The sequence below is a fragment of the Narcine bancroftii genome, chromosome 3, assembly GCF_036971445.1.
Source record: "Narcine bancroftii isolate sNarBan1 chromosome 3, sNarBan1.hap1, whole genome shotgun sequence".
Lineage (NCBI taxonomy): Eukaryota > Metazoa > Chordata > Chondrichthyes > Torpediniformes > Narcinidae > Narcine > Narcine bancroftii.
In genome coordinates this window covers 327,907,747-327,923,060 of record NC_091471.1, presented here as the reverse complement: position 1 = coordinate 327,923,060, position 15,314 = coordinate 327,907,747, and the positions used below count along the sequence as shown (strand labels likewise).

The 15,314-nt window shown below is 44.9% G+C and overlaps 1 protein-coding gene across 10 annotated transcripts in view; it reads right to left on the bottom strand.

Moving 5' to 3' along the window:
* The window catches only part of huwe1 (HECT, UBA and WWE domain containing E3 ubiquitin protein ligase 1), a 283,531-nt gene that overhangs the window by 84,098 nt on the left and 184,119 nt on the right, over positions 1-15,314 (bottom strand). For all 10 annotated transcript variants that reach the window (XM_069929120.1, XM_069929126.1, XM_069929127.1 and 7 more), the window contains 5 exons: positions 14,312-14,479; positions 12,081-12,226; positions 11,647-11,713; positions 7,526-7,740; positions 6,355-6,566 (listed from right to left, as the gene is read on the bottom strand). In XM_069929120.1, coding sequence (XP_069785221.1) covers positions 6,355-6,566; positions 7,526-7,740; positions 11,647-11,713; positions 12,081-12,226; positions 14,312-14,479 — 808 coding nt within the window. The remainder of the gene's footprint in view (positions 1-6,354; positions 6,567-7,525; positions 7,741-11,646; positions 11,714-12,080; positions 12,227-14,311; positions 14,480-15,314) is intronic.

The following is a 15,314-nucleotide window of genomic DNA, read 5'->3' as shown; positions in this document are numbered from 1 at the left end:
GTAAAAAAGTTCCAGTACATACACCACATCTAAAACAAGAATCCAAATTACTAAAACCATATTTTTTCAATTTCTCTGGGGTTAAATACAACTGATGTAGAAAGTTATAATTAACTATTCCATACCATATATTCGTCAATTTATTAACACTATCATGACATGTATCTGCCAGTAGTCTTCAGGAAAAACAAAAGCTAAATCATTTTCCCATTTAAGCTTCGACTTCTCCCATTCCAACTTATCCACATTATCTTGTAATACTTGGTATATAACAGAAATATAACCCTTTTTTGGTATAGAAGAAATCAAAGACTTGAATTCTGTCAATACAGGTAAAATCATCTCTCTACCATACATATTTTTCACCAAAGATCGAAGTTGATAATAAACAAATAAAGAATTTTCAGCAATATCAAAACACTCTTTCAATTGATTAAAAGAAAGAAACTGTCCTTCTACAAAACAATCCTGTAATGTTTTTATACTCTTAGAATCCCAACTCTTTAAATGACTATTAAACATTGAAAAAGAAATAAGCTGTTTATTAAATAATGGAGTTAAAATTGACAATTTACCTTTTGATCCTCAAATCTTATATTTTTTAATCCATAGTTTTAATATCGTGATATTATATTCCCTCAACAAATTTATATTCCATCAAAATATAAATTGATACACCTCAACTTCAGAAATACAAGCCATCTCAACTTTAGCCCAACTCGGGGATTGGTCCAAATCCATCAATCAACTAATAAATTTCAACTGGGCTGCTTCATAATAATTTTGAAAATGAGGTAATTGAAGCCCACCTAACGCATACTTCCAAGTAAGTTTATATAATGCTACCCATGGTAGTTTACCTTTCCATAAAAATTCTCTTGTAACTTTATTTAAACCCTTAAAGAAACTCTTTGAAAGAGAACACAGTATTGATTGAAATAAATATTGAATACGAGGAAAAATATTCATCTTAATACAGTTAACTCGACCAATTAAAGTTAACGGAAGATCTATCCATTTAATTAAATCTACTTTAATCTTTTTTAATAATGGAACATAACTTAACTTGTATAAAGATTGATTCTCAGTATTTACAATTATTCCTAAATATTTAATTTTATCAGACCATTTCAGTTTTATAATATTTTTATACTCTGAATAATCTCCTTCTCCAACTGGCAAAATTTCACTCTTGTCCCAGTTAACTTTATATCCAGATAATGTTTCATATTGTAATAAACATTCCCGCAAATGTGGCAATGATTGTTCTGGGTTTGTTAAATATGTCAAAACATCATCTGCAAATAAATTAATCTTCTACTCTTCATCCATAACTCTCATCCCTCTTATCTGTTCATTCTGCCTTATTGTTTGAGCTAACAGTTCAATAGCCAATGCAAACAGAGCTGGTGACAATGGACAACCTTGTCGAGTTGAACATGTCAATTTAAACGTTGATGAAACTCGACCATTTGTCACAACCCTAGCAGTTGAGTTCATATATAAAACTTTAACCCAACCAATAAAAAAAGGGCCAAATTTAAAACTTCTCCAATACTTTAAATAAAAACAAATCCCATTCCACCCTATCAAAGGCTTTTTCTTCATCAAGATGGTTGGGCTGTTGTCGATATGCATTGACCAAATTAATCAATCGAAGAATATTATCTGAAACATTTCTATTTTTAATAAAATCTGTTTGATCAACATGTATCAATTTAGGTAAATACTTAGCAAGTCGATTTGCTAACACTTTTGCTATAATTTTATAATCAACATTCAATAAAGAAATAGGTCTATATGAAGACACTTTCAATGGGTCTCTATCTTTTTTCAAGATTACAGTAATTAAAGCACTAAAGCAAGATTCTGGTAACTCATGCTGTTCAGTCACTTGTTGTAATACTTCCTCAAACACTGAAGATAAATCTTTATAAAAAGTTTTATAAAATTCCACCGAAAACCCGTCATCGTCTGGTGACTTCCCATTGGGCATTTCCAATATAGCTGCCTTAATCTCTAATTCATTAAACGGAGCTTCCAGATCCATATCATCCTCCTCTTCTAATGCTGATAACGTTAACTTAGATAAATAAGAATCAATAGAACCACTATCCTGTTTCCCCTCAGAAGTATATAATTTTTTTAAAAAATGAATAAAACTGGTCATTAATTTCCTGAGGCTTAGAGGTAACTGTTGAATTCTTTTTTACAGCATTAATAATCCGTGAAACCTCTTCCTTCTTTAACTGCCATGCAAGTATCTTATGTGCCCTCTCACCCACCTCATAATAACGCTGCTTAGATTGATTAATTAAACATTCAAATTGATGTCTGCAACATACTATAACGCAATTTCAATTTAGTCAAAGCCACTTTTTTTTATCTTCTGTCACTTTCTTCTGAAATTCCTTCTCCAATTCATCAATTTGCTTTTCTAATTCTAAACTTTCTGCCATATACTGCTTCTTAACTTTAGTGGTATAGCTAATAATCTGTCCTCTTAAATAAGCTTTCAACACATCCCATAACACAAAATGACTTTTTACTGAATTAGCATTTTCAGACAAAAAAAGTAATCTGTTCTTTAACAAAGATAACAAACTCTGTTTTTTTCAACAACATTGTGTTAAATCTTCATCTATAAGATGAACATACCTCTTCTGAACTTACATAAGAAAAAAATAATAAAGAATGATCTGATATAACCCTGCTTTTATATTCTGCCTGTAATACCCTTCCTTGTAAATGTGCCAATATTTTTAAAAAATCTATTCTAGAAAATGAATCATGTCGAGACAAGTAAAAAGAAAAATCCTTCTCTGTAGGATTAACCCTTCTCCAAATATCCACCAAATTTAAATCCTTCATCAAGGCCCCAATTTGTATTGCTATCTTTAATTTCTTTATACTTTTTGGGGATCTATCCAACAAAGGATCCAAGACACAATTAAAATCTCCCCAACTAAAATATTTTCATTAGATTGATTTAATAACAAAAAAGCATCCAAAATAAAGCACTCATTGTCCATGTTAGGTGCATAAACATTAAGCAAAGTCCAAGATTCAGTAAAAATTTTACAATTTACCTTTAACACCCTTCCAGCATTCCCTTCCATAGTTTGCAACTCAAAAGACAAATTCTTATGAATTAAAATTGCTACACCCCTTGCCTTAGTATTAAATGAAGAAAAAAACACACGACCAACCCAATCTCTCTTCAATTTCAAATGTTCTTTTTCAGTCAAATGAGTTTCTTGTAAAAAGGCAAAATCAACTTTCATTTTCTTGATATAAGCCAGAACTCGCTTTCAAGTAATCGGATTATTTAACCCCTGAACATTAAAAGTTGCAAATTTCAAATTAGACATCCTTATAAACTAACAATATAATCACTTACTACAAAATATCACTCCCCTTCTAGTAAATGAAAACCACTCTCCCTCCCCTAAATATATATATATAAATTTAATTATCCCCCCACCAAAAAAAAACTACCCAAAGGTAGTAACGCCCTAAAAAAACTGGGTGTGGTAAACCCCACTAGTGGCAGATGACTACCAAAGATTTCAGTGATATCAACCACCCCCCCCAGCCAGAAATGCATCATTCACATCAATACAATCCAATACTGTAAATATATTCAACCCAATGACTCCAATCCCAATGATTGTTCCAGATCTTCAATGTCAATAAGACTTTGGGTTAAAACCTCTTTCTTTCCATTTGCCTTTTTTTTAGGGGACGGTGGAGAAACTCTTCCATGTCATCATAAATCCGGTAATGAATTAGCAAAAACTAATGCATCATGGTCATTCCCAAAAAATTGAGATTGAAAGTTACCATAAAAGACTTTTAACACAGCAGGATATTGAAAAGCAAATTTATAACCCTTCCACCACAGTACTTCTTTAGCCAAATTAAATTCCCGTCGTTGCCTAATAATTTCTTGACTCAAACCTGCGTAAAAAAAATACTCTGTTATTTTGAGTCATCATTGGAGATCGACTGTCGCCGTCTGTCCCGCCAACCGTAATATCATTTCTCTGTCTTGATAGCTCAGGCACCGAACTAAGACTGCTTGTGATGGTTGTCACGGTAATGGCTTCTTTCGTAATGCTCTATGTGCCCGCTCCAGTACTAAACCTTCCGAAAAAAACTCTTTGCCCAACACCTCGGGAATCTAACTCTTGAAAAGTTTTATTGGATCAGACCCTTCAATGTCTTCTGGAAGACCCACAATTTTCATATTTTTTCTCCGACTTTGATTTTCCAATGAATCAATTTTTTTCAATAAGTCTTTCTTCTGGATTCCCCAATCCACAAACGAATCTTCCACTTTCTCTATTTTTTCCTTGTTACGTTCAACTTGAATTTTACATTCAGAAAAAGCTGTTTCAATTTTTTTTAAAATTTTCTTGCACTGTATCCACTGACAATACATTTACTGACATCCCTCTTAACTGTAGATATATCTTCAGACATATTAGATATTTTCAGTCATTTGTTTAGACACATTGTCTATTTGATAGGCAATTCCTTCCAAGAATGTGCAAACAGACTCCATTCCGGATTCCAGTTCCACGTTTTGAGGCCTACCTTCTCTAGACTCCACCTCCAATTGTTCCCGTGAACTGCTCGTTAAAGGTAAGTTTTCCTCTTTCTTCTAACGCTGTCAGGCCCTTCCCGATGCGGCTGCGGATCTGCACACCCGACGGCCCATACGCGGTCCAGTAACTCATGGACCCTTGAAGCACCACGCATGCCTGGCAAGGCCAGGGACTGCGCAGAGGCAGCTTCCGGAGCCATTCTGTGTGTCCCCGGCTCACCTGACTGCAGCCCGGGCTCAAGGGCTCTTCTCTCAGCCAGGTCGCCCGCGCATCCAACATCGCAAATGCGTGAATCCACTCCAGCCGAGCTTATCAACATGCCGGCACCATCTTGTGGAGACAAGGTCGGCGCTGGTGTGATACTCAGCTTGGCAGGAGTTCTCTGTGCCTTGGAGGTTCCAAACGACAATTCCGTGGTTTCAGCTGAATAGGTAGGCCTCAATTCTTCAGCACTTTTAAAAAGTAATTTCTTCTGTAATTGACTTTCATTTTTTTAACATTAGTCGCCATTATGACCCACCAATGTTCCCTAAAATAAAGATTCAACTTTTAATCGCTTAGATAAAACTTTAAAGACTGGTGCTTAAAAAACTGGCTGAGGAGGGGTGGGATCGCACATCTGCCCTCTACCAGCTTGCCACGCACCCCCCCCCCCCCACCCCAGACCTCTTTCCTGACAGCAGCAGTGAAAACTGTGCTGGGTGGTGCAGATCCTTGATGATTTCTGCTGCTCTCCGACAACAGTCTTCCCTGCAGATGTTCTCGATGGTGGGGAGGGTTTTACCTGTGATGTTCCTGGGCTGTGTCCATTACCCTTTGCAGGGCTTTACACTCAGGGGTATTGATGTCCCCATACAAGATCAGGGTTGCAGCCGGTCAGCACATTTTCCACCGCATCTCTGTAGAAATTTGCCAGGGTTTCTGATGTCGTACCAACCTCCTCAAACTCCTGACGAATTAGAGGCGCTGATGTGCTTTCTTCACGATGCTGTGGGGGTTGGGTCCAGAAAAGATCCTCCGAGATAGAAACTCACAAGAACTTAAATGTGTTCACCCTTTCCACCTGATTCCCCAATGATCACTGGATCGTTCCCTCCCTAAAGTCAATGATAAATTACAAGATGTGCTTTTATAACATGGATGTGCTCTATAAGAGTGATAATTTTGTTGTGTTCTTTAATTTTTCACATCTCTGTTGTGTACTTTACAAATTTTCTGAATTTGCTTAGTTAAGTTGGTATTTGAGAAAAAATGTTTGAAAGCAACTGATCTAGAGTCAGAGGCTGAGGGAAGACCCAATAAAAGTTTACAATAACATGGACAGTTGGGAATCTTTCTCCTCTTCAGGGCTAAAAATGTCACAAACAAAAGAACACACATTTAAGGTGGGAGGGGGAAGCGCGGCCATGTTTGTTTTCTGCCCACAGATTGCTAGTAGGCAGGCTATGCAATAGCAATGGTCCATAGGAGGCAAGCAAGAGGATACGGAGGGAATAGGGATGTGTGCAAATGGCCAAGTTGTAGCTTCATTTGGCATCGTGCTTGGTGCAGAAACGGTGGGCAATTCCTGCACGTGGTTTTGTGTTGCATTGAGCTCTCTGCCCTCCGCCCTCAGTTTTTAGGCAACCGTCAAACATTCCACAGGCACGATCCACCACCCAACCTGTCGGATTAGGATGGCGGTTGCCTTGGGGTGAAGGGAGAGGACATACGACCACCGACGGGAGGGTGCGCCGTTAGTTACCTGGCGTGCTTCTCTGTACTCTCTGCCATTGCCAGCGCTCTGCTGAGGGCCGCCTTGACCTCATTGACCAACGCAGCCTGGGCTTCTGTGCTCTGTGTCGCTGCAGCCAGGCTGGCCAGGAAGAGCCTGGCCAGTGCCGGCGTGTCTTTGTCCCCTACGCTCTGAGTCTGGGGCAACAGGTGGTCCAGGACGAACGCCAGCACACTGCAATCCTATGGCAGAATGAAGGCACATGGTTAGCACCTCGGAGACAACCACTGACAAGTCATAAAGATGGTGCCCAATGCCAGCCAAAGCTCCCAGAACACAATCCCACAGGCCTTGTTGGCACCAGCCCGAGGGACTTTCGCTGGAGAGGAGGGCCACCCGAGGATTACGTGCGACGGTGATCAGCTAGTTAATTGGTCAGATCCAGCATTTCTTTGTCCACCACAGTCTGAGTGGGTCACAGCTGACACAACGCTATTACAGCACCAGTGACCCGGGTTCGAATCTGCCACTCTCTGTAAGGTGTTCATACCTTCCGGTTTCCCCCCCACCCTCCAAAAAATTGGGAATTGTAGGCTTATTGGGCGGTAAAAGAGGGAAGAATGGGAGAGAGAGGAGTCCAGACCAACAGACAAAAGATATTAATTGGTATGATAAGAGGAAAGGTGAGAATTGAATTTGGCTCAGTGAAAGGTGACAGAGGGAAGGTGGGGGGGCGGGGAGGAAGAGAGAGAGGAAAGATAGAAATACAGTGCGAGAGAAAGATGGAGAGAGAGAATAAGCAAACTAGAGGGAAAGAGATGGGGAAGAAGAAAAGGGGGGGGGAGAATTTCTTAACAGAAGCCAGAGAACTCGATGCGAATGCCATCCATTTGGAGGTTGCCCAGACAGATGAGTTGTTCCTCCAATTTGTGGGTGGTCTCAGTCTGCCAGTGCATGAGAGCAAGGACAGACATGTTAGCAAGGAAATGGGGTGGGAAATTGAACTGGGTGACCTCTGGGAGATCTGCGCTATTGCGGTAGACAGAGCAGAGCTGCTTGACGAAGCAATCTCCCAGCCTTTGCCCAGTTTCCCTGATGGAAGGAGTGCCAAATGCAGATGTCCCCCATTCACCCACCAAACAGACCCACCAGCACCCTTCACCCCCCCCTCCACCCCGGGCCAGGAGTCCCACTCGCTCACCTCTTTGATCAGCTCAGACTGGCCAGCCGTGTAGTTGTAGCCAGCGATCAGAGTGGCAATGCCAATGTAGGAGCGCACCAACTCTGCAAGAAGCCTCAGGATGGTGGAGGTGGGCATGAGGGGCTTGGAGCCTTTCGCCTTCTGCTTCCCATCCTCAGAGGCTTTGTCGCCATCTTTGTCCTTCTTGCCCTCCTGGCTCTCCTCCGGTGTAGGAACTGTGCGAGATGGGAGAGAGCTCGAGGCAAATGGTGGGCAGCCGCAAAGCGACCGTGTCACTGATGGGGAGGGCGAGACGGCACCAAGGAAAGGTGACGGGAGATTAAAATGGATGGAAGAGGAGTGACAGGGTGGGGGGGTAGGGGGAAGGAAGGATGAACGCAGACAGGGATTTGCAGTCGAGGAACTCCAGGTTGAGTCCGCAGTGAAGAAAAATAGATTAGCACAGATTAGAAGGGCCAAAAAAAACATTGCTGGAACGGGCAAGAGTATGTTAGGCATAATTGGGTCAACACATCTGTGAGGGAGGGAAACAGGTTGGCGATCTTCCATCAGGACTTTGAATGGTCTTGGAAGGTCAGAAGAACTGTTGTTTGAGCTGGCATTAGGGTTTCACAGCATTGTAGGAGGCCAGAGTGAGACTGGGATGGGCAATCAGAAGCTTAGATGCCTTGCAGCTTGGTCTGGGGATCTGCTGCAACTTGGTGGCTATGGAAGCCTTTCATTGGGAGAATTTAAGGCATAGAGTGACAGGTATTTGATTAGTTAGGGCCCTAAGGGTTACTGGGAGAAGGCCAGGGAGTGGGGCTGAGTGATGAGGAACAGCTTATGATTAAATGGCAGAGCAGACCCAGCAGGTTGATTGGCCTATTCTGCTCTTGTACCTAGTGAATAACAGTAGGCATATCTGTGACCGGACACAGAGGGCCAAAGCCAGATGTGGTCTGCAATGTCAAAAGGTGACCAGATCCCTCCCCAGATGGGAGAAGATTTGTTCCATAACCAACCTCTCCATTATCACAGCGCCAGCGACCTGGGTTTGAATTCGCGCTCTACGCAGTTTGTTTGTTCTCCCTGTGGATTCATTCCAGTTTCCTCCCAAGTTCCAAACACGTGTGGGGGGTTGGCAGATTAATGGGTCACTTGGATGTACTTGGGCAGTGTGAGCTCATGGGCTGGAAGGGCTTCTTAAGGTGCTATATCTCAAAAATTAAAAAACACGGTTGTGTCATCAGCTTGGAGACACTGAGGCAAGTCACTTTGCTTTTCTTAGGCACCAAAATAATGGATGCCCTCTTGAAGCAGGCAGAGGGAAGTAAAAGATTGCAAATGCAATGATAGCGTTCATTTCAAGAGGAATAGGGTACAAGAGCAGGGATGTGACATTGAGGCTTTATAAAGCCCTAGTGAGACCTCACTTGGGGTACTGTGAGCAGTTTTGGGCTCCTCATTTAAGAAAAGATGTAGTGACATTGGAGAGGAGGTTCACAAAGATGATTCTGGGAATGAAAGGGTTATCACATGAGGAGCGTTTGACGGCTCTTGGACTGTACTCATTGGAATTTAGGAGAAATTCTAGATCTCACTAAAACATTTTGAATATTGAAAGGCGTGGACAGAGTAGATGTGGGAGAGTCGAGGAAAAGAGAGCACAACTTCAGGATTAAAGGGCGTCTGCTAAGAAATTTCTTCAGCCAAAGGGCAGTGAAACTGTGGAATTGGTTGCCACAGGTGGCTGTGAAGGCCAGGTCACCCAATGACATTGGGTGTATTTAAGGCCAAGAATGATAGACTCTTGATTAGCCAGGGCATCAAAGGTTGTGGGGAGAAGAGCAGGCAGTGGGACTGAGTGGGAGAATGTGGATCAGCTCATGATTAAATGGTTGGGCAGACTCGATAGGCTGAACGACCCATTTCTGCTGTGTCTAATGCCGACAAAAACTCCAGCCAGTTTGTCCGTACGGGTTTAGGGGTACAGTCAGGTAGGCCGTCAGAGACTGATGCTTCTCGGAAACTGGGGCCATGAGAGTTCTTGCCATTTTAGCTTTCAAAGTGAGCAGAAGTGGCACTGAGCTCATCCTGGAAGGGGTGTATAGAAACAAATGGCTCTGCCTTGTTTCAGCAGATTTCACCTTCAAAGCGTCCGGGGGCCGTTGGTTAACTGGGTGGCTCAGGCTCGTGAGCTGAAAGGGCCTGTAACCTGCTAGATGTCTAAATTTAAAAATTTTAATTTAATATTTTATGTGATGAGGTACAAACCCTGCCACAGCTGCTGGGCACTTGTCTGAGACCCCAGCCTGGCCATGATCTGCCTCCCCCTGTGTCGGAACAGCGGCCAGTCTCCCAGCGACATATGACACCCAGTTCAACCCTTATAATATTCCTGATTTCCTGTTTCTCATTCTGCTGCAAAAAGAAAGTGAAGCCACTGCTGAGTCTGGAAACAAAGAAGACCAGGGACTGGGGACGGAGCAGATCAGGTATGGGAAGAGCGTACACCTGGAGAAGACCAGGGACTGGGGTCGGAGCAGTTCAGGTATGGGAAGAGCGTGCACCTGGAGAAGACCAGGGACTGGGGTTGGAGCAGTTCAGGTATGGGAAGAGCGTGCACCTAGAGAAGACCAGGGACTGGGGATGGAGCTGTTCAGGTATGGGAAGAGGCTGGGTTTGTGCTTTCGGGAACGGAGGTGGCAAAGGGAGGCCACAATGGAGGTGCTTCAAGTTGTGGGGGGGGTCATGGATAGGATTGACTGAAGGAAACTTTTCAATGTTGAGGTGGAGGATGTAGGTTTGAAGGAAAGGGAGCAGAATGATAGGGGACCAGAGATGGGAATTCTTCTTCACAATGGCGAGGTGCTGGAGAGTGTGGAAAACAGGGTGATGAATGGTTTAGATGAATCAGTCAGACATGAGAAAGTTACAGGCCCACTGAGGTCGATGGAACAAACAGAGGTAATATTGTAACTATATAGGACTCTGGTCAGACCCCACTTGGAGCACTGTGCACAGCTCTGGTCCCTCACTATCGGAAGGATGTGGAAGCCACCGAAAGGGTGCAGAGGAGATGTTACCTGGATTAGCGAGCAGGCCTTATGAAAACAGGCTGCATGAACTCGGCATTTTCTCCTTGGAGTGGTGGAGGATGAGAGGTGACCAGATAGAGGCACTGATCGCAGGAACAGTCAGAAGCTTTTCTCCAGGACTGATAATGATTGCCGCAAGAGAACATGGGTTTAAAGCAGTGGTTCTCAACCTTTCTCTTTCCACTCGCATACCACTTTAAGTATTCCCTATGCAATCAGTGCTCTGTCATTAGTAAGGCTGGGATGTGAGTGGGAAGGGAAGGTTGAGAATCACTGTTCTAGACCCAATTGTTCCTGAAATATTTTGCTTGCGAAAAATTGTCATTGGCCCATTTCCTTTGGAGTTATGAAACCGTGCACATGACAAGACAATGAGGGACGATTAAAACAGTGGTTTTCAAACATTTTCTTTCCACTCACATTCCACCTTAAGCAATCCCTTACTAATCACAGAGCACCGATGACATGGAGAATACTTAAAATGGGATGTAAGTGGAAAGAAAAAGGTTGAGAACCACTGGTTTAAGATGCTGGGGAGTAGATACAGAGGAGATGTCAAGGGGTTTTTTTTAAGTGCAAAGGGAGCGTGGAATGAGCCGCCAGCAGTGGTTATGGAGGCAGATACGATAGGGTATTTTAGGAGACTTTTGGATAGAGTCATGGAGGTTAGAAAAATAGAGGATGATGAGAAAGCCTAGTCATTTCTATAATAGGGACATGTTCGGCACAACTCTGGGGCAAAGGGCATGTATGTTCTAACTCAGCTCCAGGAACATCAACATCATTTAGAAATAGCCCAGATCACCCACCCTCAACCATTTTTTCGGCCAGGTCCCCCTTAGTCCCTGCTCAGAGTTTATGGGACTCCCTTCCCTCTGAAGCAGTCAAGTTTAGTTGTGTTCTTCCGCAGAGACAAAAACTCAGATCGTTTGAGCACAGGGCCAATGAGTTGGGCGATGGGGTTACCATGGAAGGGTCCCCATGGAAGAATGTGGACCAATCAGGCCGCAGGATTTTACCACCTTTGTCACTAATGCTTACCTTCTCCTTGAGATGTCCCCGGCTGAGTGGCATCAGCCGCTGCGCCATCCGCAACAAAAACCTGGGTCTGTGAGGAGCAAATTCATGGGTCACTAATCTGACAGCTGATAGGTACGCCAGCTTTCCCTCCCCTCTCTGGAGGGACAACCACGCTGCCCTGATATTAATAGGACTTAGCTTTCCTCCCAGTGTTACACAGTGACAGACCCGTCCCCACCAGTACTGTACCCCAGTGTTATACAGTGTCAGACCCCCGTCCCCACCAGCACAAAGATTATACAACGACGTGTTCTGTTTCCCTGACCTGCCCTCATTCCTTTCTGGTCATTCCTGCCCAGTGTCATGCGATTGCCGGGTGAACCTTGGCCCACAGATGGTCTGCGTATTTGAGGCTGACAGCCTCACTCAGTGCCTTGGAGCTAGGAGTGACTCACATTGATGGTGAAGCTCTGCTGTGAGTCAAAGTCACTGCCCTGCCGGGTCAGCGAGCGGTACTGCTGGTACATGTCATCGCCCACATCCTGGAGCAGCTGGCTCAGCTCCTGGTTCACGCTCACCAGCTTTACCTCCACCTTCTCCGCTGCAGCATTTGGGGAGGGGGAGAGGGGGGAAGCAGAAAGAGCAATCAGTCAGCATGGCAAGGGTTCCTCTGCCCATCAACCACCCACCTTCATCCATCTTTCCAATTGAAGCAACATTTCACCTGCGATTCTGTGGGGGCCACCTACTGCATCTGGTGCTCCCATCGTGGTCTCCTCTACATCGGGGAGATCGCTTTGTTGAGCACCTCGACTCTGTCCACCACAATAGTGTGGATCTCCCAATGGCCACCCATTTTAATTTCCCACCCCATTCCCTTGCTGATGTGTCTGTCCGTGGTCTCGTGTCCTGCCAGATTGAGACCTCCCGCAAATTGGAGGAACAACACCATCTTCCTTCTGGGCACCCTCCAACCGAATGGCCTTAACATTAACTTCTCTGGTTTTCGTTAAACCCTCTCACATCTTTGTCCCCCTGTCTCCTTTGTACTAGCTATGTCTGTCCCTCTCTCTCCCCTTTTCACATTAACTAGCCAGTAAATTGGCTGCTCAACGAACCGGTTTAAGAAGCCGTTTATGCCATACACACTGGACCCCTGTGAACTGGTTCCCTGTGTCCTTTCACCCTCACCACCCGGCATCCCAGGGGAGAGGGCGCCTATCCTCCACCGGTGACGTCCGCTATGCGTCACTAATTTATCCCATGTTCCCTCCCCACTGGGCTAACCGGCACGCAGGCATCAGATCGCCCCGCCAATGATACACACTCCCTTGGTGGTCCATCCCTGGGGCAATCTGACACCTGCGTGCCAATTCACAAGCATTCACACTGACACGTTAACTGGTAGATTGGCAGTTAATTACCCGTGTGAATGGGGCTTCTCTCTCTTCCCTTTTCTCCCTGTCCCCTTTCACAGAGCCAAAATCAATTTCCGCTTAAAACGTTTTGCCTGTTTGTCTGGGACCCACCATTCCTCCCCCCCCCCCCAATTGTTCCCCTTTCTTTAATTCAGACGCATGCCTGTTGTTTACTCATACCTTGAAGAAGGGCTCAGGCCCAAAACGTCGGCGATATATCTTTACCTCCCATGAATGCTGTGAGACTGGCAGAGTTCCCCCAGCAGTGGTGTTTCTATGTTTGTAGACTTTCATTCCCCAACTCAGCCCAGGTTCCACCGCCAGACACTCAGGGCAACGATCAACAGCACATTTATCCGCCATCCCTTGCGGAAACCGGTTCATCCTCACAACGAGGATGAGCCAGGTGACACAGAGGAGGTTCGGCAGCTCGTAAAACAGTGCATGATCAACAACCCGAGTCCCAACGTGGACAAGGAAAAGGAGGTGGTGTTAACCAAAGACTGCAGACACTGTGATGGTAGCTTGATACAAGTGGAGAAACTCAGCGAGTCACACAGGGCTCTTTATGTCAAAGATACATAACCAGTGATTTGGGTCTGATGAGTAGGAGGAAGGCAGGTGGCTGAATAAAATGGTGGGGTGGGGGGGAAGAGACATAGGAAATTATTGTGGACTTCCAAAGGGCAAAAGTCAACCACTCTCCACTTCACAGGAATGGCTATGTCGTGGAGAGCGCAAAGTTGCTTGGTATGCCTCTCAATAGATGACCCATCCTGGACCCACAACACCTCCTTGTTTGTCAGGAAGGCGCAGCTTAAACTTCCTGAACTGGAGGCTGGAAGCCGACCTGCCACCTTTGACCCCTGGGTCGAGGTTCCTTAGGGAGGACCAACACCTCACTTGCCAGGTCAGTTGCAGGGTCCCCATTGTCAGCCATTTTAATTCCCTTCGCCCCATCATCCACTGCAACGGTTGAGTCCAATCCATATACGAAGAGCAGCATATCCGACTACACCATCGTGAAGATTGGTCACCCCATCCACTCAGGTCCTCCCCAGACAAAAGATGGTTCCCCAGTTCCTACCCCTCCCCCTACCTGAACCTCCTTTCTGTGGGACCACCCATCTCATCAGTCCCTTACCCTGTCCCCTCTCGAGTTATCCCATTCAGATCCTGGGCTGGAACCAACCCTGGCACCCTCCCACAAGCCTTAACTTGCACCCCCTCCCCTCCCCAAAAGCAGGCAACGGAGCTGACAGACTTACCCTCATCGGGCGCATGGTACGCCGATAGCGCATTCAGCATGTCGTAAATGACCTCCTTGATGGTGTCCGGGATCGTTGGAAGTGGCGACGGCTTCACCGGGGTGGTCTTCACCAGCTGCACGGCATTGGGACCCTTGATGCGCAGGTTCTCAAACTCATCGTCGGAAGCTGGGTGAGAAGAGACGGAGGTTACCTTTTGGGCTCAGGGCATGGGAGCAGTTGAGTGCTGCCTCTGCTGCCGAGCGCCCCACACCCAAAACCCCTTCTCCCTTGGTTTCTTTTGTCCATCTCCAGTAATCCCTTCCCAATTGTTTGCACCTCCTCTGGATTTCAGAGCACCGAACTTCCCCTCCATCCCACACAAGGACATCTTCTTCCCCTCTGACAACAGATTTCCGAATGGACAATAAACCTCAGACTCTGCCTCATTTGGTCTTTTTCTTGAACTATTTTTATTTATTTTGTAGGATGGTTTGTTTGATCCATGACACTGCTGCAAAATAATGAATTTTGTGACGTGTTGATGACAATAAATTCAGATAAATCAAAGTACTGAGTCCAGGAGTTGGGATGTGATGGATGGTAAAGTTGTACAAGACATTGGTGAGGCCAAATTGAGAGAATTGTGTGCAATTCTGGTCACCGAATGACAAGAAAGATATCAAAGAGGACAGAGAAGATTTACTGGGATGTTGCCCGGACTTCAGGAACTGAGTAACGGACAGGTTCGGACTTTATTCCCTGGAGCGTAGAAGAATGAGGGGAGAGCTGACAAGAGGTATGAGGGGGCATAGATAAGAGTTAATGCAAACAGGCTTTTCCCACTGAGGTTGGATGAGACAGGACATGGATGAAGGGGGAGGGGTGGGAGGTGTGGGAACACAGTGTGGAACAAGTTCTCAAAAAAAATGGCAGTGATGGCGTTGGAGCAGACACACAGAGAGGTGAAGTCTCAGCGCTCCATCCGACTGCTGTCAGCTCTATACGGGCTTTAGAATCCCAC